The sequence below is a fragment of the Chrysochloris asiatica genome, unplaced genomic scaffold (assembly GCF_000296735.1).
Source record: "Chrysochloris asiatica unplaced genomic scaffold, ChrAsi1.0 scaffold00095, whole genome shotgun sequence".
Taxonomy (NCBI): domain Eukaryota; kingdom Metazoa; phylum Chordata; class Mammalia; order Afrosoricida; family Chrysochloridae; genus Chrysochloris; species Chrysochloris asiatica.
In genome coordinates, this window is record NW_006408613.1 from 1,512,307 (window position 1) to 1,540,290 (window position 27,984).

At 37.5% G+C, this 27,984-nt stretch overlaps 1 protein-coding gene and 1 pseudogene across 2 annotated transcripts in view; both read left to right on the top strand.

The window, feature by feature from the left end:
• Window positions 1-27,984, top strand: part of FBXO25 (F-box protein 25) — a 115,908-nt gene that overhangs the window by 65,450 nt on the left and 22,474 nt on the right. For both annotated transcript variants that reach the window (XM_006866707.1, XM_006866708.1), the window contains exons 5-7: window positions 13,506-13,599; window positions 15,359-15,543; window positions 25,523-25,705. In XM_006866707.1, coding sequence (XP_006866769.1) covers window positions 13,506-13,599; window positions 15,359-15,543; window positions 25,523-25,705 — 462 coding nt within the window. The remainder of the gene's footprint in view (window positions 1-13,505; window positions 13,600-15,358; window positions 15,544-25,522; window positions 25,706-27,984) is intronic.
• Window positions 4,004-4,311, top strand: LOC102818789 (annotated as a pseudogene).

The window sequence follows — 27,984 nt, forward strand, 5'->3', positions numbered from 1 at the left end:
GGGATGACTTCAAGAACATCATAGAGGAAAAAAGCAAAAGGTCATTAAGAAGACAAGACAGATGGAGCTACAACATGCCCAGTGAAGGAGGCTTTGTGCGGAGCTTCTGCGTTACATAAGACTATAGGTGGAATCCTGAACAGCATCCAGAATCTTAGAGGTGGGAAATGTCCACTTGAAAGGATGGGCAGACCAGCCTGGAGTGGCTAGAAGAACAGAAGATACTTCTTGAAAGAAAGACCGACAGGAAAAATACAAAGCAATATAGGCAGACTGATTGATTACTGCAAGAACAAGCAAGTTGCTCTCCCAGGAGACATCAAGGCAAGTGGTTGGGTCACCTCAGAGCAAACCCCCTTCCAAGACTACTACTCAGTGGGAATACACGCTCTGATTGGTGACCATGTTCATCACTGATAAGGGGAAGTGAGGGAAAAACAGCAATGAAGCTGTGAGCTAAGCCCTACAATGTTCAATAGATTCTTGTGAACCCAGGTGGAGACCTGGTTGGCCAGCAGTGTGGCAAGACCTGGGGACTCTTGGGCCCAGAGTCAGTGACATAGCCACAGAGGGCTAGAGTGGAGAGTGAAACATCCAGTTGATAAGAAGAGAGGACATATGCACAAGAACACCCACACTTGCAGATAATACCCACTCGATCCTGGCTTCAACGACTGGATGATCAGAGCTCAATTAGAAGAAGAAAGAAGAGGAAAAAAAGAGTAATCTGATACAATTTGATGAACTTGACCTACATCTATGGATGCAGTAGCTCACAAGAGGGAACAAATCTTTACAGCAAGGATCATTCCCACCCCCTCCATACAGAGTAGACAGGGATGGGCAACTTGGACATTGGCAACCCAAAGTAACGGGGCTACAAAGACAAGAAGTGACTGGTTTACAAGCTTTCAAGAGGGAGCCTAGATCCAAGAGGGAATGGAGGAATGTAGAATCTCCACTGAGTAGTATCCAATCTGATAGGGCAGGCCTGATGAAAGGAAATGCAGATAGGTCTCTTGTGGTACAATAGTGAATGATTGTTATCAGGACTGATTGTGAGGGTTTGAAATGTAAAGGTAGATGTTTTGTAGCAAGGAGGGGAGTGATTAACTTTGCAGTCTAGGAGCAGAGATCCCTGGGACCATCAAGGGATAAGAGCAGAGACAGGGACCCTAACCAGAGAAGCAGTGATGCCAGAGATGGAGGCAGAGACGATGATGTGGAGAGATGGAGCAGCTTGGGACTTTAGACCCAGAGAGGCAGAGGGGCTGTGTGCTGATGACCCCGGGGTGCAGGAATGTAGGTTATACCCTTTGGTTGGCTGATGATGCAAGGAGGGGATTGTAACCATGGTAATGAAACAATGTACAATAGGATGAATATAAAACTAATGTTCTCCCATGACAATTATCACATAATTCACAATAAAACATTAAAAAAAACAAAACAAAAAAAAAGACAAGGCAGAAAGAAGAGACCAAAAAAGACTCTGAAACTTGCTCTTTAGTGTAAAAATGCTAAAGTGAATGGACGACTTAGGTGTGAAGGAGGTTTTAACCCAAATACAAAGGTAGTTTCAAATACTAGTTCATCTGGTTTGTTTGTTTGTTTGTTTGTTTTCTTTTCTTTTTTTTTTTTTTTTGCACAGAAGCTGGTAATCTAGGACCTACATTTCATGTGAACAACTTTACATGAATATTTTTTGTACTGTTTTACTTGGGTTGGTATGATACATTAGATATGTTTCTTGAACGCCGTGGAACCCTCTTATGTGTATGAATGACTGAGGCTTTATATGTTAAGGTACATCTGTGTGAATAAAGTTATTTGATGGGTCCAAAGAAACCATAGGTGCTTTGCAGATAAGTAAATAAAGTGAATGGAAGAAATGAGGAGGTAAAAGAGCTGAGCAGAAAATGTCAAAAGGCAGTTTAAGAAGACAAATTCAGGTATTAAAAAAAAATGTGCAAAGACAGAGATAGAAAACCAAAAACATTTGGTTTTGAAATGCTTGAGCATTTCTCAAGCTGAAAGAACTGAAAAAATAAAATATATAGTCTGAACTTGAAATAGTGAAGGATGGTGCTGTGGGTTAAAGCACTGGACCACAAGTTTGATTTGAAACACAAGGTTGGTGCTTCCAACTCACAAGCTGCTCCTTGGAAACCCTAAACAGGGTTCCTATGAGTCGGAGCTTAACTCTATGGCACTCAGCAACAACAAATTAGCAAAATATTGAAAGATACAGAAAGCATCAAAAGAAGATTGAAGGAATATATCAATTTGATTTCTGTGTATTCCATCTGGTGAGGTCCATATGTACAGTGGTCATTTATGCTTTGGAAAAAAGGTATTTGTAATGAATAAGTCATTAACCTTGCTAAATGCTATCATGCAATCTCCAGCATTGTTTCCATGATTATCAAGATCATATTTTTCAACTACTGATACTTCATATTTGTTTCCAACTTTCACATTCCAATCATCAGTAATTATCAACGCATCTTGATTTCATGTTTGATCAATTTCAGAGTAAAGAAACTGGTTGTTGTTAAGTGTCACCCCGTTGGTTCTGACTCATAGCGACCCTGTTTAAGGCTTCCGAGAAGTGGCTGGTGAGTTTGAACCAACGACCTTGTAGTGCAGATTAACCTCCCGGTCCAGTGCTTATCCTACAGCACCACACCAGTATTCCTGGGTCTGACTAGAGGCTGTATTTTAGGATGTATGCATTTGCTTGGTGATTCTGTAACCAAGGACCCTGAAACCCAGTCTTGTGTTTGATGCTGGCTCCATGCAAATTAACATAACAATGACTTCTAGAACCAGCTTTCACTGTCCCCTCTTTGAAGTGCCTTCTCCTTAAATTTGGTTAACTCTGCCTGATTCAAATAGTATATACTCAATAATGTATTCTTTACATTAATTTTTGGTATTTCTTTGTGCATTTTGGTTTGGGACAGATTCTAATGTTATTTGTTAGTGTGTCAATTTTAACTCATGATGACACTATGTGTCCAGAGTAGAACTGTTCCATAGAGTTTTGAAGGCTGTGACCTTTTGGAAGCTGATCATAAAGCCTCACTTCAGAGGCAGCTATGGATGGGTTTTAACAGCCAACTTTTCTCTACATAATCAAGCCATCCAAGGACACCAATTTAATGCTAATTATCAAAGAAACGACTCAGAAAGTAAATTGTATATAAGATGAACTAGTTCCTAAAGTAGGAAACCTGTTTGTTTGTTTGTTTATTCTTTTTTAATACAGTTTGCATTAATTCTATAGTGTAAAACTTCTTTTAACATTTGAGGGTTGAAGGTTACAGACCTTTGAAAAATCTTATGGAAGCTATAAAAGCTCTTTCCAGCAAATTAATGTAAGTTATGAATTTTTATATTAATTTTAGTAATTAATGGTTACCTTTTGGCTTCATGAACTTCTAGTTGTGAATTTCCTGTATTAAAGAGTATAGGTTACAATCCTTTTTCGTAAAGGCAGTAAAAGTCAGATTTCTGTTTTAATTAAGGAATCAGATTTCAAATGACTGAAGACTGATATTATATTGATAGATAAATAATAGATGAGAAGCAGCCTAGCATAGGGGCTGTAAGTATAGATTTTGAAATCAGTCTACCTATAGTCAAATCGTGGCCCCACTACATTAGCTATATGACCCTTGGGCAAGTTGCTTAATGTCTATGAGTCTTTTTTCTCATCTGTATAACAGGAATAATAATAGTTTGTCCTCCCTCAAAGAGGTGTTATGAGAATTAAAGGATCTCAAATAGTACCTCCTCATAGTCACCACTGCATGAGAAAGATGAGGCGTTCTGCTCCCATAAAGATTTACAGCCTCAGAACCCCTATACAGGGTTGCTATGAGTCGGAATCAACTCCACAGCACACTGCCACCACCACCACCATAGTCATAACTCATAAATGTGTTATCAATTTTAAATTAAAGATAGATATTTAGGGATTTCCTACCATTTCCTCAAGATGGCAGCACCATTGTCAGTGGAGTTGGCGTTTCTAGGTAGCAGGAAGCTACTATTCACTAGTCTAAAGAAGCATCAGATCACCTTGCCTAGGCAAGAGGGGCCCTGGGACATCCTAAACCCCTTGTCTGGATCACGAAAAATTTCCTAAATGAGTGGCCTGGATTGCTCATCCAAGAAGACAGTAAGTATGTGGCAGGAATTCTGGTGCTGATTATCATTGCTGACTAGAAACTGCAGGATGAGTTAGAATATTGGCTTCAAGACCAGGCCAGTATTCTCTTTACATCAACACCGCATAGACGTTAGGGGCCCCTCTCTGTGCCTAAGCACCCATAGGGGTGGGGAGAACATAATAGGCAGATGTGCTCTTGGGCCAGAGGCATATATAGTTTCTGACAGGTATGGCATGTGCCACGGGTGCCACTTGAGGGGATCACAAATAGGCAGTTTCCATTGCCAGCTGTAAGAGATCATTCAGCAAATTAAAACTAATTGCTGTAGGCACTGTTTTCCATAGACATGCCTCTCTCTTGGATCCTGTTTCCTTATCTACCTGCTCTATTCTTTGAGTTCTGTCCTAGCAGGAAAAAGAGATCAGGTGCTAAACTGAGACTGTCTCTGACACATGAACATGGGTTTGTCAGGAAGTGGGCAAGGGAGGGGTGGAGGAGGGGAGAGCTCTGTGGCCAGATTACCCATCTGGGTTGGGGCCTAAGAACAAGTCCTGCTCCCTCCTTTCCTGTGAGTCTGTCTAAGTATGGTGTGACCAGTCTTAGACTATAGTGTCTTTACAAGAAAGATGAATGGAATGATAGGGGTCTCAATCTTTTCAAATATCAAAGGCATCTCCTCCTATTTTTCTTTCTGGCCAGCAGAGGGCTCTGCCTATCCCCCCATTGATACTATTATGGAACCCAAGCTGGTGTCCCCTATTGAGTGCTAGATTCCTTTCCCCACCACCCAGCAGTTGCTTTTCAATCCACATCCTTCTTCCTACTCTCCCCTGCTCCAAAAATCCTTAACCCTGACTGGCCCCCCACACACAGGGCACCTGATGGGGTCCTAAGACCCTTCCCCAGAAAAGGCTACCTACCCCAGAAAAAAAGGAGGATTAGTCTCAACTTTGTACTGGCAAGGAGAGGTCACGGGGTTCAGAGTTCCTCTGTTTCCTCTTCTACAACAACGTCAATGTTTTAGTTATGAATAAGCTCATCTAAAAACTAGAGGGATACCTGAGCACACAAATGTAGACTATGTCCCCTGGATGTGGACAGACAGTGCATGGTTGTTAGGTGCCATTGAGTTGGTTCTGAATCACAGTGATACTGTGTACAACAAAACAAAACACTTCCCTGTCCTGTGCCATGCTCACAACTGTTCCTATGTTTGAGCCCATGGTTACAGCCACTGTGTCAGTCCCTCTTGTTGAGGGTATTCCTCTTGTTTTGCTGACCTGTATCAAGCATGATGTCAGTTTTCCAGGGACTGATCCCTCCTGATAACATATCTATCTAAAGTGCCTGAGACAAAGTCTCACCATCTTCGCTTTTAAGGAGCATTCTGGCTGTACTTGCTACAACACAGATTTGTTCATTCTTCTGGTAGTCCATGATATATTCACTATTCTTTGCCATCACCGTAATTAAAAGATAATCATCTGGTAGCATAGTGGTTACAAATCAGGCTGCGAACCTTAAGGTCGGTAGTGCGAAAATACCAACTGTTCCGCGGGAGAAAGATGACGCTTCCTGCTCCCATAAAGATTTACAGCCTCAGAAACACTGTACAGGGTCACTGTGAATCGGAACCGACTCCACGTCAGATAACCACCATCATTCTTTTTTGGTCTTCCTTAGCTATCACATGCATAGGAAACAGTTGACAATACTGTGGCTTGGGTCAGGCACACTTTAGTCCCCAAGGTGACATCTTTGCTTTTTAACACTTCAAAAAGTCTTTCCTAGCAGATTTGCTCAGTGCAATAAATACTTTGATTTCTTGACTTCTGCTTCTATGAGTGTTGACTGTGGATCCAAGTAAAATTAAATCCTTCACAGTTTCAATCTTTTGTCTGTTTTTCGTGAGAAACTTAATTGATCTAGTTGAGAATTTTTGTTTCCTTTATGTTGAGGTATAATCCATACTGAAAACTGTAGTGTTTTATCTTCATCAGTAAGTACTTCAAGTCCTTTTTGCTTTCTGCAAGCAAGGTTGTGTCATCTGCTTATTTCAACTTATGTTGTTGTTAAGTGCCATCAAGTCTGTTCTGACTCATAGTGACACTGTATAGGTTTTCCAAGAAGTGGTTGGTGAATTTGAACCGCTGACCTTGTGGTTCAAACCGGCCTTGCAGTTCAGTGCTTTATCCTACAATGCCACATCAGGGAGTCTGGGGCCTCAGTGCCAGCAACAGCTGGCCTTGGGCAAATAAAACACTAGCTTGCTTACTTTAAAAATAAAAAATTATTGTATTTCATCTTATTTCAAGTGTGCTTTTCTTATTTAAAAAAATACAGGCCCCAAATTAATCTACCAGTAGTTGTATTTTTCTCTCACCCAAAGTTGGAAATAGACTTCTCTTTCCTGTTAATAAGAAGACCATTACAAAACCATTCATCTGTGATTAAATAAGGAAGACTAGAAGTTCTTTCATTTAAATTTCTAGAGGTTTCAGGACTCCAGGTGGGTGGAGGGGTGAATCTTCCTTGAAATTATCTCTTTATTGTTAACTCAGTAGCCATTAGTGTTAACTTCATCACCATAGAAACCTGTATTCTTTTAGCAAAGTTATTTTAAGTCCCTGAAATCTCCGTTCTCGTTCTTTGGAATTGGTTTCCTTTTGCATAAAGGAATGTTTCCCAAATGTTCAAATTGTTTATTAAATCATAGAGGAATCAATTATTGTGTTATTCTTTTTGTGCATGATTATATTTTAACACTATTGTTAATTGTGTGTCTATATGGGTCCAAATGTGAAGATTGAATAAAGTTGATTTGTGCTACATATGAAGGATACACATAAAGGGTAATAAAGCTGACTTTAAAAAAAAGCACATTATTGTTTATCCTTCCATGCCTTCTTCTAGGCTCATATAATCATCCATAAGCATATAGAGAAGGATAAGTCATAAAGAATTAGTATAAAATCATAGAAAACTATATTAAACAGAAGTATCAAAATGTAAAGTTATTGTTTCTCCACATATCCTTCATCTAGGTCTATATGAGCACTACTAAAGGTGTTATTTCTTTATTTTTAATACTTCCTTAATGAAATCTGAACTCTTCTATTAATACCAAGTTAAAATGGCAGTCCAGGTATCTTCCAAGAACTCCAATCATGTTCTTTTTCAATTTTCTTTGAGGTTAAGGAAAAAAAGAAGTATGAAGGCATTAGATCAGAAACGTAGGATGGATTGGGTAAAGTTTCCCAATGAAATTCTTATAGGATAGTCCTCACTATCCTTGAAGAATAAGCAGATAAATTGTAGTGATGAATAAGAAATCCCTCAGTGCAAATTTTCTGACCTTTTCTCACCAGTGCAATTTTCCGTTTTCTTAAAACTTCCTAATAAGCCCCCATGCTTGTTCCTGTCAAAGGAACATGCTTGTTCCTTTGAGAAAACCTATCAAGATTTCCCCTTGGAATATCAGTAAAAGTCACCATAACTATCTGAACTGACCTCTCTGCCTTGAATTGAACTAGCCCAGTAGATTCCTTCAGAAGCCACTGTTTTGACTGAACTTTTTTTTTTTTTTTGAGGAAGGCACCCTGAAGAGACTTAAAAAAGTTGTATTACTTAGAGAACTTGTCTGGCCATATGCCTTGCTTGCAATAAACCTGTGGATGTATGAACCGGAACCCTAGGAGCAATATGTTGTTTTACTTACCTTAGTACATATACTGTCTTGATTTTTCTCTTGGATGGAAGATTATTGAGGAATATGCTTTGATTTTCAAATTTGTTGTTGTTGTTGTTAATTGCCGCCAAGTTGGTTCCAACTCCTAGCAACCCTGTACAGGGTTTCTGAAGAGCAGCTGGTGAGTTTGAACTATTGACCTTGCCATTCAACCTGACCTTGCAGTCCAGTGTTTATCCTACAAGTGCCATACCAGAGTAACTAAAATTGTATTGGTGTTCTTTATTTAATTATAATTTTACTAGATTATTATTACAGAATTATTGTTATGTGCCATAGAGTTGGTGCCAACTCATAGCGACCCTGTATAAGGTTTCCAAGGAGTGGCTGTTGGGTTTGAACCACCAACTTTTGGTTTGCAGTAGTTATCCTACAGTATCATACCAGTACTCTGTTATCAGAGTATAGTCTGTAAAATCGATACTTCTTTGAAACTTACAGTTATTTAATTCTTCTATATCTTGTTTAGATTGTCAAATTTGAAGACACAAAAATATATTCTCAAAATCTTTTTATGTTTAACAAATTTCTGTTACATTTTTATCTGATTTTGCTTTACCTTGTTGTTAAGTGCCTTTGTGTTGGTGTATAGGGTTCCCAAATAGCAACTGGTTTGAATTTGTGGTTCCAAGTCCAAAGCTTATCCTACAGAGCCACACAAGGAATTTTTATATAGTTAGGACTCCTAATGTGGTGTTGTGGGCTAATGCACTAGACTGCAAAGTCGTTTGAACTACAGGTCAGTGGTTCAAGCTCACCAGCTGCTCCTTGAAAACCCTCTACAGGGTCGCTATGGGTCGGAACTGACTTGACGACACTTAACAACAACAACATATATAGGCTTATGATTGGTTACATTTACATTGTTACATGTCTTTTACCCTTTTAACTTGAATATATTTTAACAAAAATTTTACTTTGTCAACTAGTGATATTGCCATGCTTGCTTTCTTTATGGGGTAAATATGCTGCATTTTCGAGGAGACTTTCACCCTCATTTGTTATATTTCCTTTCATGCAAAGAAACATCTATTATTAGAGGAATACTTAATTTTGTTTCAGTGCATCTGTTTCCTCTTAAAAGTTACTAAGGAGCCCAAAGATATTTTGGTTGTGGGAATTATGCCTATTAATATTATTATGTTAGAAAATATATCAACTTTTAAAAATAGTAACTATTTACTTATTTTAAATGAGTAGTAATAACTCCATTGTATGCTAACACTAATATATTAACACATTTTTATGAAAAACAACTTTTTCCACAACAAAAATAATTTTGTAGGAAGAGTGATATTGTTTTGTATCTTCTCAAGCTTCTAGAAGATAGCTCTATTCTCATATCTGCTTCTAAATTCAGCCAGTTGCAAAATCACATGTTATGTACCCTCTGAAACACTTTACTGTCCACACAAGATGATGAAAAGGAAAATAAAATTTATGGGCCCCAGCCTGGGAAACACTGAGAACTTTTGCATGAGAGTAAAGATCTGGTTTCTCTCTGCCTCCTCAGTTAACATTTTGGTAAGAAATATGGGGTATTTGTCACCCTATTCTTTGTTTCTCCCCTTTTTTTCTTTGGATAATGAAAGAAAAAATATTTTTGTATTGTAGTCTGCATTTTTATGTCCTAAGAAGCCTGTTTAGGAAGGATTTGGTTATTTAACAAAGCCTGTGGCTTGAAGTCCTGTTATAACACTGTAGAATAAAGCACTGGACCACAAGCTTTGCCTTAACCCAAAGGTTGGCAATTCAAACCAACCAGCTGCTCCTCCGAAACCCTACAGAGGGTTGCTATGAGTTGAAACTGACTTGTTAGCACTTAACAATAACATGGCTTGGTGAAGGAGTTCTGGTAACATGGTAGACTGCTAACAACAAAGTTAGTGTTTTAAAACCATCAGTCACTCCACGGGAGAATGATAAGGCTGTCTGTTCCCATCAATATTTACAGTGTCAGAGCCCTATGTAACAGTTCTACTCGTCCTATAGGGTTGCAGTCACCTTGATGGCAGTGGGTTTGGTTTTTTTGTTTCTAGGGTTCAATATTAGGAAGTTTACTATTGGTGCAGACTCAAGTCACATCATCCAGTTCAGCTTTTATTAGCAATAAAGTTGATATCGTAACCTCAGTTGGCCTGATTTCTTTTTCTCTAAATTGGTTCTAAACTCAGTCAGAGAACAAATTCATCAGTTTTGAAATAGTGTTATTTTAATGATGGTCAAAATAAGGAATAAATTTAATGTTTATTTAATGTTTTAAAAAGATAAAGGAACAGGATTGAAATTTTAGCAGTGGGTTTCTCAGGTACATTTGATGTAATTTAATCATTTTTCTGGCCACTGCTTGAATCTTTTTATAATTCACTACAGGATACATTTTCTGTAAATACATTAGAAGTTGTAGAATGATAATCTTCTGAACATTGTTATGTAATTGTCCTGTTTATAGTTATTTTGGTACTAATATTGTCAACATGGTTCTGTTAGTTCGCATTTTCTCCTTTCTTTCTTTGGAAATCAACACACAGAACTTGGAGCAATGAAAGGAAATGAAATAACTCCATTTTGAGAAAAATAGGCAGATATAATTCACAGATTCTAAAATATGTGTAGGGCTTACCAAAAGCAGCCAAGATTAGACAGAACTAGTACAGAGAGAAATGAATAGAAGTGTAGAGGTTGACAAAATAACTCAGCAGGGGCAGATAACTGGAAATGCCAGCAAACACACATTATAAAGAGGGCTGGCAAGACAGCAGTGTGGCAAGACCTGGGGACTGTTGGGCCCAGAGTCAGTGACATAGCCACAGAGGACTAGAGTGGAGAGTGAAGCATCCACCTGATAAGAAGAGAGGGCATATACATAAGAATACCCACACTTGCAGATAATACCCACTCGTCCTGGCTTCAGTGACTGGATGATCAGAGCTCAACCAGAAGTAAAAAGAAGAGGAAAAAAAAAAAAAAAAAAAACTATTATCATACAATTTGATGAACTTGACCTACACCTATGGAAGCAGTAGCTCAAAAGAGGGAACAAGTCCTTACAACAAGAATCATTCCCACCCCCTCCACACACAGAGTAGACAGGGATGGGCAACTTGGACATTGGCTACCCAAAACGGGGGGCGGGGGGCTACAAAGGCAAGAAGTAACTGGCTTACAAGCTTTCAAGAGGGAACCTAGATCCAGAGGACCTGGAGGAAGGTAGAATCTCCAGTGAGTAGTATTCAATCTGCCTAGGCAGGGCTGATGCAATGAAATGCAGATGTGTCTCTTGTGATACAATAGTGAATAATTGTTATCAGGACTGATTGTGAGGGTTGGAAATGTAAAGGTAGACGTTTTATAGCAAGGAGGGGAGTGATTAACTTTTCGGTCTAGGAGCGGAGGTCCCTAGGACCATCAAGGGAGAAGAGCAGAGAGCGGGACCCTACCCAGAGAAGCAGTGATGCCTGAAATGGAACCAGAGATGATGACGTGGAGCAATGGAGCAGCTGGAGACTTTAGATCCAGAGAGGGAGAGTGACTGTGTGCTGATGCATGGAGGGGATTGTAACCATGGCAATGAGATGATATACGATAGAATGAATGTAAAACTAATGTTCTCCCATGTAAACTATCACATAATTCACAATAAAACATTAAAAAAAAAAAAAAACAGAGGGCTGGCAGGAAAGGCAAAAATTGTATAAGATACATTCCTCACTATAAGTGATAGAATTACATGGAAGAAGAATGACATCAAAAGATTTCTTGGACCTAGTTTTATTTGAGAATTGGGGAGTAGGGTTACAGATGAGCTAAATTTTGTGGGTTACAGAACAGTCATTTCCTGTGGGAAAAAAGGAAAGAATACATTTAGATGAATAAGCCTAGAAAGCTACCATGGCCTTCCCCTTCTGGAGCTTTCTGCAACATATATGATCTAGGAAATTATATTCCATTCACAAATGAGTATTAAAATAACTGTTAGAACATCAATATGCTCTTAGGAAAACTTGACAGAGACAGAGTACATATGGAAAAACTTAAAGAAAAAGTCTATTAAAACAAAAGTACCATGGACTTCCAGAAGAACAAACAAATCTGTGTTGAAAGAAGTACAACCAGAATGCTTTTTAGAAGCCAGGATGACAAGACTTTGGCTCTCATACTTGGAATGTTATCAAGAGAGGCCAGTCTCTGGATAAAGACATTAAGCTTGGTAAAGTGGACAGTCATCCTCTTGAAAAAGAGGAAGACCCCCAACGAGATGGATCAGCATAGTCGCACCTGCAACGGACTCAAGTGTAAAAACAATTGTGAAGATAGTGCAGGACTTGGAAGTGTTTCACTTTATTGTGAATAGGATTGCTATGGTTCAGAACCTACATAACAGTACCTAATAACAACAGTGACATAAAAACAAAAACATAAGAGGACATAATTAAGACCAAACGTATGTTGTATCAGTAAATGTACACAGACTATTAAAGGATTGTCAGATTGGATCACAAGACAAAACACAACTGTAACCTGTATATAAGCAGTACACCAGAAAGATTTAATAAAATAAAATAAATGGGAAACACAACTATAAACAAAAATAAAATGGGACAGAAATACTAAAGGAGAATACTTCATAGGTGTACTTCAAAGTGAGGATGTAATAGCAGTAGCTGCACCGAACGAATAGCCTACCTACCATTCCAGGAGATAGAAACACATAGAGAATTATTCTAGGTAGAGAAAGACTTCATTCTCACAAAAAAAAACCAAACAAAACATCGGTGTCTCATAGATTCTGCAATAGTGTTTTTAGTATTCTTATTTTCTAAACATTCTACAATTTTTATATTCTTTGACCAAAGTTTAATTTAAGGAGTTTTAGTTTAGTTTTTTTAAATTTTAACTTTACAAATAGTAAAGTAAAAAATCATTTAGTTTACAAATTATTTTCTGATTAGCAACTAAACAGCAAGCTTTGGTGTGTAGTCTCAAAAATATCTGTTCGTGACCAAGGTCGTTTGGCACTCCGCATCTATTTTAGTCTCTTTCTAATGTGCTCCTGTATTATAAATGTTGGAAAGCTAAAAACTATTTCACAGACCCTGACAGCTAGGATCCTGGATATAAATTGGTGGTGGTGGTTTTGTGCCACCAAGTTGGTTCCAACTTGATTGGTTCCAAACCCTGTTTAGGGTTTCTGAGGCTATAAATCTTTACAGTAGCAGAAAACCCCATTTTTTTCCCCACATAGTGCTTGGTAGATTTGAACGACTGATTGAGGTAGCAGCCTAGCTCGTAATCCACTATGCTACCAGGGCTCCTGGATATAAATTAGTTTCCATTAACTGGATGGAGTTCTGCATGATTGGAAGATTCCCTGAGTTTCATTATATTAAACCCCTTCAGCTTAACATAGATAGAATGGTGACTTTCCTACAAATAACTGAGACTGATACATTCACAGTTTAGGATGTCTCATGCTAGCATTTGTTCATACTATATTTCTACTATATCACTATAGTTTTTTTTAACCTTAATAAGTAGATTTTTATATTGGTTAGCTTTTTTTTCCTTTTTCTTTTAAGCTACTACAACTAATTGCAAAATCCCAATTAACTTCATTGAGTGGTGTGGCACAAAAGAATTACTTCAACATTTTGGATAAAATCGTTCAAAAGGGTAAGATGATCACTGATGCTTTTAATAATCTAAACTTAATTACAAATGTGTGTAAGAATATGGGATTTCCAGCCTCCCCCCAGCAAATATGTTTTCAAAACCAATAATGACAAAAAAATGGGCTAGTATTAGGGATGCAAATTTATCCCTCCAATACTTAATGTTTTATGTCACCTTAGTTTACCTTTCTAAAAATTTGCTCTGAATACAAAGGGATATACTAAGCAAGAAAGATAGCTTAATGCCTGAATTTTAGAAGATATTTTATCTTTTTAATTTCTAGCCAATCACTGTTCATTTTAGTGTGATATTTGCATGATTAGCAAAGTTATAGCTTACTCACTTAGGCATTAAACAAGCCAGTAATTTCTTTAATGAGTTGTTATTTGATTACTTTGTTGTTGTTGCTGTTAAGTGCCCTCTAGTCGGTTCCAACTTGTAGTGACCCTGTAAAGGGTACCCAAGGAGCAGCTGGTAGGTTTGAACCATTGATCTTGAATTTAGCAGTCCTGTGCTTAGCCTACAGAACCATACTAGGACTTCAATTACTTAGTAGTTATTAATAAACAGAATTTTAAATTTCACACCAAGAATCTATGCATGTGTATCTATTTAACTATATATATATAATGATTTCTTTATGGTAAATATAAAAGAAAGCATAAAATGGTCACTTAAAAGCCAAAATTATTGAATGTATAGATTTTTTTTTTCAGTAGAACAGGTTTTGTTTACTTTGAATTGATCAAGTTTAACAAGTTCCAAGTTTTCTGAAACATATACATAGACTACTAAACTAGTTTAAGAAAGAGATTATGATTTATGATTCATGTTTTTAATAATTCTACCTTTACAAGTATCTGGTTTTCAGAAAGTCATATATTTATCAAAGATAAAAATCAAAAGTCTTAGGCTCCTTTAGGATATTTTTAAGAATGTCATTGTTGAGTGCCGTCAAATTGGTTCTGACTTATAACTACTCTATATAGGGTTTTCAAACTAAAACACATCAATTAACAAGGCACTTTAAAAAGTTACTTTGAAGTAACTTTTGTCAAAAAAAATTCAACATTCTTCTTCACAACAATGACTTAACATTGAATTACAAGAAATATTAACTAATATCAATTATAATCATACTCTGGTAAATATAATAGAAAACTTCATAATAAGAGAGACTGCAAAATTCAGATGTAAACCAGAGCTAGTATATTTGTTTAAATTTTGGGGTGCATTTATTTATTGTGGGAAGGTTTAAAAGCTTCCTTCTATCAATTATATGAGATTTGGTTAGTGTAAGTGAAGTTCAATAATACCTGTGCATTTTTCTTTTGATTCCCTAAGAGCATGCTTGTTATTTACAAATATGATTCACAAGTATAACCTTGTGAAAGTTTGTGTAAGTGTCCACATTTTTAATATCCATGGTAACTTTGTCATTTAGCATATTTATGTTACCTTGATAAAACTTGGTTGCTGGTATTAAGTGATGTCAATTTGATTCTGACTCACAGTGATTCAGTACAGGGTTTTCCAGGCTGTAAATCTTTGCAGGAGCAATTATAACTCATATTTCTCCCAAGGAACAACTATGAATGTATAGATTTTTATATGTTATCCAGTAAAATTATTTTTTTAGTTTTTTAAAAAATATTATATACTTGTGATATTTCAGAAATTGACGTTGCAGTGAAATGGTATAATTTTTAAAAGGGTGGTTTACTTCAGCACTCAACCCATAGCTTTTTCTTTGTTCCAGTCCTCAGTGACCACCAAAATCCTCGCCTAATAAAAGATCTTCTCCAAGACCTTAGCTCTACACTTTGTATTCTTATTAGAGGAGTAGGGAAGTCCGTACTGGTGGGAAATATCAATATTTGGATTTGCCGATTAGAAACTATCCTCGCCTGGCAACAACAACTACAGAATCTTCAGATGACTAAGGTATGGCGTTCTGGACCTAAAAATTATTACACTTCAAAAGGATAAATATTATATGAGGCTCCTGTCATAAAAAGATTTTCTTGCTAATTGAAACATTAATGATGGTTACCAGAGGCATAGGGGGAAGGGAATTATTCACAGTCTAGAACAGGGGTGGTGAACTTTTCTGTCAAAATGTATAACATCATTTGCAGGCCATACAGAATAAGCAACTTAAAAATTAGCCTGCTGTATATCGTCAAGGACTTCTGGTGTGGTGTTGTAGGATCAGTACTAAACTGTGAACCACAAGGTCTGCTGTTCAGAACCACCCTTGGGAACCCTTGGAAAGGGCCACTGTGAATTGGAACCAGTTGGCGGCACTTAACAACAACAACAATGTGATAACTGGAGTCCTGGTGTAGCGCTCCAGGTTAATGCGTTGGAATACAAGGTTGGACAATGCGGTCAGCAGTTCAAGTTCATCAGCCACTTCTCAGAAACCCTATACAGGGTTGCTATGAGTTGGAAACGACTCTACAGCACTTCACAACAACAACGTGTGGCTGGAGTCCAGGTATGGCACTGTGGGTTAATGCGCTTGACTGCAAGGTCGCTTTGAACCATAAGGCTAGCAGTTCAAGATCACCAGCCTCTCCTCATAAACCCTCTACAGTGTCGCTATGGGTCGGAACAGACTCAATGGCACTTAACAACAGTAACAACAAAATATGATGGCTGGAACTGCAGTTGATTTGGCAGGACCAGACCAAATGCTTTCTAGGCTGTTATATGATCCTAAAGGAGTTCTGGTAGTGTAGTGGTTATGAGTTGAACTGCTAACCTCAAGATTAGCAGTTTGAAACTACCGGCTGTTCCATGGGAGAAGGATGAAGTTTTCTGCTCCCATAAAGATTTACAGCCTCGGAAACTCTATGCAGGGTTGCTATGAGTCAGAATAGACCCCACGGCACACAACCACCATCTAGGAGCCTTGGTGTGGCGCTGTGAGTTAATGCTCTGGATTGCAAAGTTGGTTTGAATCACAAGGTCGGTGGTTCAAGTTCACCAGCCACTCCTCGGAAACCCTATACAGGGCCACTGTGGGTGGGAACTGACTTGACAGCACTTAACAACAATATGATTCTCAGAGTCCTGGTGTGGCATTGCAGGATAATGTACTGGACCACAAGTTGAGTTTGAACCCCAAGGTCTGCGGTTTAAACCCACTAGCTGTTCCTTGGGAATCCACTAGCTGCTATGGGTCAGAACCAACTCTACAGCACTTAAAAACAACAATATGGCCCTCTGGCCAGAAGTTCCCTACCCCTGGACTAGATGGTAAGGACACATGTTAACATGGGTGATGGGGCCAGCAATATATAACAAGAAGGAGGTAAACAGAGGAAAGATGAAAATAACACACACAGGGAGGAGTGCAAGAGTTAAAGGAAGTAGAGGTAAATACTGTTAACTGATGGCACATGGAGGGGATTGCAGTCATTGTAATGAAGCAAAGTGTATGATTTGCTGAATGTAAAACTGATGATCTGCTCTGTAACTCTTAACTCAATTCACAATTAAAAGTTAAAAAAAAACTATTACACTCCATTTCTGTATAAAAGTCATTGCCTCTTCTAAGTATATGTGAAAGACTCTGATAGCTTTATCAAAGATTTTTTAAAACTTTTTCACAAATATTAATTAAATTATTTTAGGATGGATTGGGACCAAAAGAACCTTTAGTGGCTTATAGTTGTTATTAGAAAGACAGTGGGGATGGTTAATCATTAAACAAAGCTGATCCTATGGGTGATTAGGTGGTAAATTAATTTACCTTTAAAGGAAATTAAATATTCAGGCTGCTAAAATAACATTCAGTAAACTAAGGCTAAATTATATTGCCAGTGATTCTCCATTTACTTAGAAATTGTTGCTTCTCCAGGGTTAGTTTCTTTTTTTTGTCTCCTTTTGCTTTGTAATGTGTATGTGTGTGTGTGTGTATGGTTGATAACAGAGAACAATGTAAAAAGAAGGTACAATTCATGACACTTGTTTTTGTTAATTTTTTTGTTTTAACAATTAGTTTCAGTAAGAAAAATGTTAAGATTGTTGAACAGAGTAAACTGTTTTAGGTTGTATTTTTTTATTTCTAATACTACCAAGGAGGAAGAATAAACTAGAGATATAGATATGTTGTTGTTGTTGTTATGTGCCATGGAGTCAGTTCCGACTTACAGCAACCCTGTACAGGGCTTCCGAGGCTATAAATCTTTACGGGAGCAGAAAGCTTCATCTTTCTCCTGCAGAACAGCTGGTAGTTTTGAACTGCTGACCTTGCGGTTCACAGCCCGATTCGTAACCACTACGCTACCAGAGCTCCTCAGATATAGATATAAATGGCATAAATATAGAGCTCTTCCACACAAAAAATAGTTGTTTTCAAAAGTGACTTTGGGATGCCTTCACTTTTGATCATTTATTAGCCATCTATGAGATACAAGAGGTGGTGGTGGTGGTGGCGGCAGTTAAGTGCCATCAAGTCACTTCTGACTCAATGACCCTGTGTTTCTGAGGCTGTAAATCTTTTTGAGTGCAGAAACCCTCATCTTGTTCCCACAGAATGGCTGTTGGGTTTGAACTGCTAAACTTGTAGTTAGCAGCCCAGCATTTAGCTTGCAGCACCTAGGAAAAAAACTAGTGATAACCCTGTTACTAATCTGTACTTATCATCAATAATCAAACATTAACTGCCAGTAAGAAGCAAATATAAACATTGGATTATTTGTTCTATTGTCTTAAAAGTGTCATTACCAGTAATTCAAATATCTCTATTTTATTTTATTATCTGGGGGCACCCTGCACATAAGTGCGTTGTGTTATGAAGTTCATTTGTTAGGTATTTCAAAGCATAGGGCTTAGTTTGCTAGAGAAGGCAGTGTAATTCACAGACTCTAAAATATGTGTAAGACTTAACCAAAAGCAGCTATGATTGGGCAGAAATAGTATAGAGATAAATGAATAGAAGCTTAGAGACCAGGTGACATGCTACAAATCCTATTTATCCTTAACGTAGCTGATTTTTAGAATGGATAATATCTCAGCTAATGAATCTCTTAGGAGATAGTGAGGTGTGAGGTTGTCAACAATGGGATTTTAATAGTCAGGATCACTAAAGAAGGTAATGTTTGGGAAAGATCAACTCTAACCTTTCAGTTCTGGTTGGGAGGTTCCAGGCAAGTATTAGTTGATGTACATTATTTAGAAAGAAATACAGATTAAAGACAGCCTCAGACAAGTGAGGATAGCAAAGAAACTTGGAGAATGGCATCTGAATGTATCACAAAAGGAAGAGATAGAAGAAAGCAAGGAAAAGTCTTTTCATCTTTGTCTAAGTGGACTATGGCAAAGCAAGAAAGAGACATAAATGTGTGCATCGCTTTTTTAATTTTTAATTACTTCATTTCCATTTCAATTAACTTGGTAGAGGAGCAGAGGGATACTAGGAAATAGAAATTATCTTAAGCTGCCCAAACTACTTGCCACACTCAAAATTAGAAGAAAATGCCTTTTGTTTTTGATCTCCACAACTGCCTCAGCTAGAAGTGACTGGTATTATAATTTTGATCAGGTAGGAATACATAAGGTGCAAAATGAAATTAATGTGAACTGAGATAAAATGACAACACAAAAGTACTTGATCAGGTAGGAAAACATAAGGTGCAAAATGAAATTAATGTGAACTGAGATAAAATGACAACACAAAAGTACTAACTGCTATCGGAGCTCTTCCATTCATGTGTTTTCATCTGAGGCCTTCAAATAATTTCATCAAATACTTGGCATGGGTTTGTGTTGCTTTAAAATCTTTCTTATTGCATACTCTGAATGCCCATCTTGCATCCTCCCTGGTTTATATTATTTACCAGGGAAGAAACAGAGATAAACACCTCTGGCTGTAGCATGGTTTTTTTCTTTTTGAGTAATTGGCACTTCTGAACCCAGTGCCCTGCTTCTGGTCCTGCTTTGTATTATTATTCAGTTGGAGAATTTTTAAATACTGTGAATATTATTTGAAGCCAGTGGAAAGAGATTTTTGCAGTGCCAAAAAATTCTAATGGATTTTATAGATACTAGATTAAGTAGGCTAAGCATTGGACTGCTAACTACAAGGTTAATAATTCAAACACATCAGTTACTTTTTAGAAACCCTGTATGTTGTTGTTGTCATTAAGTGCCATTGAGTTGATTCTGAACCATAGTGATCCTGTTACAGGTTTCTGAGGAGTGGCTGATAACCTTAAACCGCTAACAGTGTGGTTCAAACTGACTTTGCAGTCCAGCACATTAACCCACAATGCCGTACTATAGAGGACTCCATATACAGGGTTGCTATTAGTTGGATCTGACTCGATGACACCTAACAACACTTAACAGCAACAACAAAGATTAAGTAAGGAGGATTCTTGGTTGTGCAATGACTAAAGTACTCATCTGCTAACCAAAATGTTATCAGTTAAAACCAGCCACTCTAATGGAGAACAATAGATCCAGCACTCTGCTTCTATAAAGATTTAACAGCCTGGGAAACTCTAAGGGGCAGTGCTGCTCTGTCCTACAGAGTCACTGTGAGTCCAAATTGACTCAATGGCAGTAAATTTGGGATTTTTTTGGTTTAGACTGAGTCAACAAAATTAGCCTGCTTAATATGATAAGTCCTGGTCTTATAACCCTCTAATGATGAATTTCTGCCATATGTTATTCATAATCAATTTTAAGATGACACTAATATGTCAGACAGTAGAAAATAGCCAAGAACTTCCATAATCACTGAGAGTCAAAAATCCAGTAGTATTTATTGTAACTAAATTCAACCCAATAACATAGAATGTGGTTGTCAATTTTCTTCAATGATCTAACATTCTTTTTTTTTTTTAATCTAAATTCTCCTAGCAAAAAATAGAATGTCATTATGGGTTGGTATGAAGATAAAACAATATTAGTAGATGTGCAACTATCAAAAAATGAAAATCATTCATGTTTAGATATAATAGCTGAGATTATCTCAAAGCAAGAAAAAACAGAGATGTGGTTTCTTTTTTACAGTTCAGATGATGATATTCTGGAGAGGCTTACTGACAGAGAAAATTAGTTAGCTTATTAGTGGAGTAACTGAGCTAGAAGTGCAGGGTGACTTCTAATATACTGTCTAGAAAAAGATTTTCTGTGCTAATTCATATTTGAATGGTAAGATACAGTTTAGATCAGTATATTGGAATTTCTACTATATTCTCTTGTTTACAGTTATGTTGTTGTAAAGTGTCTAAAGTAACTCATAGCTGCACTATATAGGGCTTCAGAGGCTGTAAATCTTTGTGGGAGCAGAAAGCCTCGTCTTTCTCCCACTGAGTGGGTAGTGGGCTCCAACCGACAACTTTGTGGTTCACAGTCCAGTGATTATACTATAAACCCAACATTCTCCTAATTTATAGTCAGAGTAGGACTGCAAATCTGGACTCTGTCAGAACCAGAAGCCAAATTATTGTATCAGCATGTATAGCAACTTACTAAAATCTAAGATTTCTTTTCTACCACTTTATACCACCTTAAGCTCTCTGACTTAGCAATAGAATTTTTATGAACTCCTGTCTGGTATAGAAATTTCTCTCATTATGAAGAAGAATGAATCACCTGCTCAGAATAAGACTTAATTCTTCTAAAAGCATTATGACTATTAGATGGGGATAAATTTACATGTGTATTGTTTTTTTATATATTCTCTGCCATATGCTAGACAATAAAGATGAAATTACTGGCTAAATCTTGAGTAAAACATGTTTTGACTAGTCAATAGTGAGCATTCATTCATCTCTTCATTCATTCAAAGAATACATGCTGTGTACCATACGCACTGAGCTAGATGCTGAGAACATGATGCTCTGGGATTGTGCACAATAGCCCACATTGAGACCTCATCACTGCCGGAAGAGTGCTTCATAGTCTAGTTGTGGAGACAAATATAAACAAGTGTAATAAAAGTGAAAAGTGCAGTGCCATTGTATTTTAGAGATGAAAGGTCCATGGAAGTACTGATGTATCCTATATAAACTACACAATCATGCCGAAAACATTAGATTCCTTCATCAATTGTCAGCAAATAAAGAGCACAGCTTTCAATATGGATTGCATCTCAATGTAAAGAAAAAAATCCTCACCACTGGACCAATAAACATTCTTATCAATGGAGAAAAGATTGAAATTTTCAAGGACTTCATTCTTCTTGGATCAACTATCAATACTCACAGAAGCAGCAGTCAAAAAATCAAACAATGTACTGCATTAGGCAAATCTGCTGCACAAGACCTTTTTAAAATGTTGAAGAGCAAAGATGTCAGCTTGAGGACTAAGGTGCACCCCACCCAAGTAATGGTATTTTCAATAACTTCATATGCATGTGAAAGCTGGACAGTGAATAAGGAAGACCATAGAAGAATTGATGCTTTTGAGTTATGGTGTTGGAGGAGAATATTACAAGTGCCATGGGCTACCAAAAGAACAAAAAAAATCTGGGTTGGAAGTAGTGCAGCCAGAGTGCTCCTTGGAGGCCAGGATGGCCAAACTTAGTCTCTCATACTCACACATATTGTCAGGAGGGAGCAGTCGCTGGAGAAGGATATCATGTTTGGTAAGGTGGAGGGTCAGAGAAAAGGAGGAAGCCCCCAGTGAGATGGATTGGCAAAGTAGCAGCATCAATGGACTCAAGTGTGGCAACAATTGTGAGGTTGATCCTGTACTGGGCAGTGTTTTGTTCTCTTTTACATAAGGTCACTATGAGTCGGTACTGACTCAAAGGCACCTAACAACAACAACATTGGGTATCTAACAGCGTGTCATACACTTTGATAAACTAGAAGTGTAATTAAAACCCACCCATCAATATTAAGTCCATCCTTTTAGTGAGCCATTTGGTTGTATAATAAGTAGATGCACAACAGTTTATATTTTCAAAGTGCTAAGAAAGTATTTCTATAGGTAAACTACAATAGGGAAAAACTAAGAAGAAATGGGTAAGGCACGTTGTTCCTCCATGTTCATTCACCTTTCACTGTAACCTACTCATTCTAGAGGTAAGAAGTCTCTTAAGACCAAACTCAAGCAATTTCATTAATTCAAGCCTGAAATATACCATAAATGTTCATTGTATGCAGTACTACTAGGGTTATTGTTGTTAAGTGCCGTTCAGTAAGTTCTGACTCACAGAAACCCTGTATAGGGTTGCCAAGGAGTGACTGGTGAGTTTGAACTGCTGATCTTGTGGTTCAAACCGACTTTGTAGTCCAGTGTTTATCCTATGGCACCACACTAGGATTAGAGTAAAAAAAAAAAATCAAAAGGAATGACCTTTATGGATATAAGAGTATTTGGAGACCAATGTAATAATAATAAATTATTGAACACATATGAGAAGACTGCAGATGTGTAAATGCATGCCACCTCAGTTTAAAAGGTGGCCAGAATGCGCTGTGATTAGAAACTGGCTGGGATTGAATAGTCTCATCACTAACTTACTCTTTGCCCTCCTACTAAATCTATTAAATACTCCAGTCTGTTTTAAGAGGTTCTTCTAATGAGAATTAATGCATGCAGTTTGAGATAACTTAATTGAGCACTAGAAAGTCTAAGATGGGTATGAACTGAACTAGATCCAGGGCTGCCCTAGATCGACCTTCAAAGACGTTATTTCTTGAACTAATTTGGAGGCTAGTACTCATCTCTCAGAACAAAATACAATTATACCTGATTTTTGTTCTCTTTTACAGCAGTTTTAAATTTTTCTATAGAACACACACACACTCTTAGCCTTACACTAGAGTTGTTAAGTGCTGTCAACTCATTTCCAACACACAGCGACCCTCTAAACGTTTTCCAAGGAGTAGCTGGTGAGTGCCAACAGTCAACATTGCAGTTCACACCAACCTTGAAGTCCAGCACATTAATATGGTTTATAACTGTGAAAACAAGAAACGTTAAGCTAGAAAGAACTTTAAAGGTAATTTAGCCTACCTCCCCTAGTAATTGAGTTGAAGTAACTGTGACCTGTTAATGCTAAGGTACTACTGCCCAACTGTAAGAGTGGCATGGGTGTCGCAGCTGACCTCCTTTGACTTCACAAGATGGAAGCAGAAACAAACTCAACATCTGCTCAAGGTCTATTCCTATGAGACAGAGGCCAGACATCCCTCTACCCTCAATTAAGTTGACTCTAACTGCATGCCTTAATTTAAATGAGAAGAATCTCTTAAAACAGACTGAAGTACTTAATGGATTTAGTAGGAGGGCAAAGAGTGAATGTTTGAATGTTTGATGAGAATACCTGATCCCAGTTCAGCTTCTAACCACTAACAAACTGATGTAGCACTGGAAATGTTCACTCAACTATGCCAAGAAATTTGCAACACAGCTGCCTGGTCAACTGATTGGAAGAGATCCATATGTGTACCCATTCCAAAGAGAGGTGGCCCAACGGAACCTGGAAATCACCAAACAATTTCATTAATATCACATGCAAGTAAAATTTTGCTGAAGATAATTCAAGAATGGTATATCACAGTACATTGAAAGAGAACTGCCAGAAATTGAAGCCAGATTTAAAAGAGGACATGGAACCAGGGATATTATTGCAGATGTCAGATGGGTCTTGGTTGAAAGCAGAGAATATGAGAAAGATGTTTGCTTATGCTTTATTAACTATGCAAAGGCTTTTGACTGAGTGGATCATGACAAGCTGTGGATTACATTGCAAAGAATTGTTCTTGATTGTACTCATGAGGAACCTTGTAGATAGAACAAGAGACAGCCATTCAAACAGAACAAGGTTGATTGTTCATACTCACCAGTCGCTCCTCAGATACCCTATACTGGGTTGCTATGAGTCAGAACTGACTCTACAGCACTTAGCAATAACAATGTGATAGTCTAATACTTCCTCTGAATGTTCAAAATGTATCTGGTTCACACAGTGGTATAGTGATGGTTGTGTCTGTTTCAACTCACAGCCAACCCTGTATAGTGTTTCAGAGACTATAAATCTTTACGGAAGCAGAAAGGCTCATTCTTTCCCCTGCAGTAGTTGGTGGATTCAAACTGCTAACATTGCAGTTAGCAGCCCAACATGTAACCCACTATGCCACCAGAACTCTTTAGTGGTTGTTGTTGTGTTTAAGTGTCGTCAAGTTGATTCCAACCCATAGCAACCCTGTATAGGGTTTCCAAGGAGCAACTGGTGAGCTTGAGCCACCAACCTTGCAGTTCAAACGGCTTTACAGTTTGCCACATTAACCCACAGTGCCACACCAGGACTCCTTAGTGGTAGAAGACATAAAAAGGGAAGATAAGACAAAGAAGATCTACATTTTATTTGTAGTTTCTGTTTTCTGTTCATGTCACCTAGAGCACATCACTTCTGCTTGTGTGTCCATTTCTTTATTTGTAAAATAGGAACAAACCTCTGCTTTACGTACCTTGTAGCTGACATGTTGATGATGTGATCATGCAGACAAGCACTTTATGAACTGTAAAGTAATATTTTATATTGTTGTTGTTGCTGTTAAGTGCCATTGATTTGGTTCCACTTCATAGTGACTCTGTATAATAGGGTTTCCAAGGAGTAGCTGATGGGTTTGAACCGCTGACCTAGTGGTTCACAGTCCATTGCTGATCCTACAGTATCATACCAGAAGTCCTTTTATATTGCCATATTTTGAAGTCTTTATTCTAGCATAGACATTAAATTCCACTCTAAATAAATGCTAGGTGTCCTATTGTAGTGCTATAGGATAAGTATTGGACTACTAGCATCAAGGTCAGTGGTTCAGATTCACCAAGCATTCCATGGAAGCCCTACACAGCGTTGCTATGAATTAGACCGGACTCAACAACAATAACAAATGCTATTGTTTTTTGTGCTGTTAATTAAATGATATCAATATTTTTCTTTCAGCAAGTGAACAATGGCCTTACTCTTAGTGATCTTCCTTTACACATGCTGAACAACATATTATACAGATTCTCAGATGGATGGGACATCATAACTTTAGGTCAAGTGACTCCAACGTTATATATGCTCAGTGAAGATAGACAATTGTGGAAGAAACTTTGTCAATACCATTTTGCCGAAAAGCAGGTAAGGAACGATGACAGAGATGTTTTCTTGCAGATTCCATGAGTTTAGTAAATACTTCTTACAGTTCTCACTGAGTTGCTTTTCCAAGCACTCTTCTTCAAGTCCTTTTTTCCCCAAGTACATTTTTAAAGAATCCAGAATAATCATAATTCATTAAAATTGCTTATATTTCTTCTATAGATCATAAGGATTATTTTTCACATGTACAAAAATCTTTGTGTTAAAAGTAGCCCAACACTAAACAATAAAACAAAAATTTAGATCTTTTGTTGCCTATTTTAAAAATAATGGTATAACAAAATATTGATTTATTTTCTTTTCTCCTTAATTTGATGAATCAAATCCTAGTTCTGCCTCTATCAAGACATAATGTATTTTTTTAAACTGTGCATCTTTTAAAAAGTTATTTTTACTGTTTTGAGACTTTGTTTTCTGTCATCAATTGATAGCACACCATTCTTCAATTTCCAAAGAATACTTCTTCTCCTTTCTATATTTCCTACTGCCTTTAAGAACTGGTTGTGGGAACCAGCATAAAGCATGTGTTCTATGTAGTTTCTAGGGGTCTTCTCTCATGCAGTTTGCTTATTCATGATCCAAAGTTAAATTTTATTGCTCCTATTTCTAGATCACTGCAGAAATCATTCGTTCACTCATTTGATGCACAAATACTTAGTGAGTGCCTGTTTTGCACAAGGCAGAGTGAAAGGCAAGGAAAACATAGTAATGCACAAGGAAGATGTCCTTACTTTCATAGAGATCACTGTCTAGAGGGGCTTATGATACATATGTAGTATCATTGTAAATATTTCAGAAGTGGGCATTGTGTACTCTTGGTGGACAGGCCAGGGCTAAGGGAAATTCCTTGAGAAAATGAAGGTACTATAGGCAGTAATCAGAGGCAAGAAGATTCCAGGCAGAGATAACAATTTGTGTAAAGACTCTGAAATGAAGAGGAGCGTTGTACACTTGATTCGGAAGACAATAACTGTGATAGGAATGTGGATGTTGAGGGGAAAATGACATAAAATGAAGTTGGTGCAATAACCAAACTAGATTATGCAGACCTTACCCATTAAGAATCTGAGTTTTTCTTCAAAGAACTTAGAAAAGCCATTGAAGGGTTTTGAGCAAATTTCAGGTTTTTTGTATTAGCTAATAATTATTTTGTTGCTATTGTTGATTCAAAGCAAATAAATACTAATTCAAGTGTCTACATGAACAGTTTCATGAGATTGATTACATTCTGCAGGTTGTGCCACCATCCTCACCCTCCTTTTCTGATCGGTTCCTTCCTCATTAACATAACTTCACTGCTCCCTCAGGTTCTTGTCTATGCTTTCAAGTTACTGTGATCAGTTTGATCATATATAGATAGATCTTGAAAAAGCACAATGCTCAAGATCCTTCTTGCTCTTCTTTGAGGAATGAACTGAAGGAAATGCTCATTCAGAAACTATCAAAGAAAAACTAAACAGACTGTCATAAGAAGGAGTGTTGGCTAGGTAAATGTAGAAGTGGACAGATATGAAAGCTATTTAGGAAGTAAAATTGATAGGATTTAATTCTTGATTGGATATGGGGTTGAAGAGGAGAAACAGTGTTAGTTAGATTGCTGGCTTGATGTTGATGAGTTATAATTTTGGACAGGCTTCAGTGTCATGCCTTTCAAATATCTAAGTGAAAAAAGTCACATAGGCTGTTGGAGATTTTGAGGAAAAAGCTAAGACATAAATTGAGATATAAAGTGGTTTGGAAGAAATGGGCATGGATGCACTTTTCCAGTGAGAAAGAATAGATTGAGATGAGAAGGCCTGGGCAGAGTCTTGAGGAATTTCAGCATTAAGGGTTAAGTAAAGGAGCAGAAGCTAAAAATGACTAATGTGAAAAGGTACTGCAGAGTTAGGAGGAAAAACAAGATATTGACATTCCACAGAATTGAAGAAGAGTGTCCAAAGATGGAGAAAATGTCAGTCCTAGTTTGGAGCAATGTAGGATAAGCACTGAACTGCTAACCACAAATTCAGCAATTCAAGCCTACCAGCTGCTCCTCATAAACCTGAGAGTCGGAACAGACTAAATGGCACTTAACAACAGCAACAGAGATTAATTAAGGCTAAGACTAGAAAATGTGCATTTGATTTAAATACCAGAGAGGTTATTTGTGGCCTTAGCAGAAACTGTTTTCAGTGGACTTGTTAGGTAGGAGCAAAGAAATTCACATATTAATTTAATCAGAAAAGAAATTAGATTGAATTCTAAAAGTCAGCATATGAAGT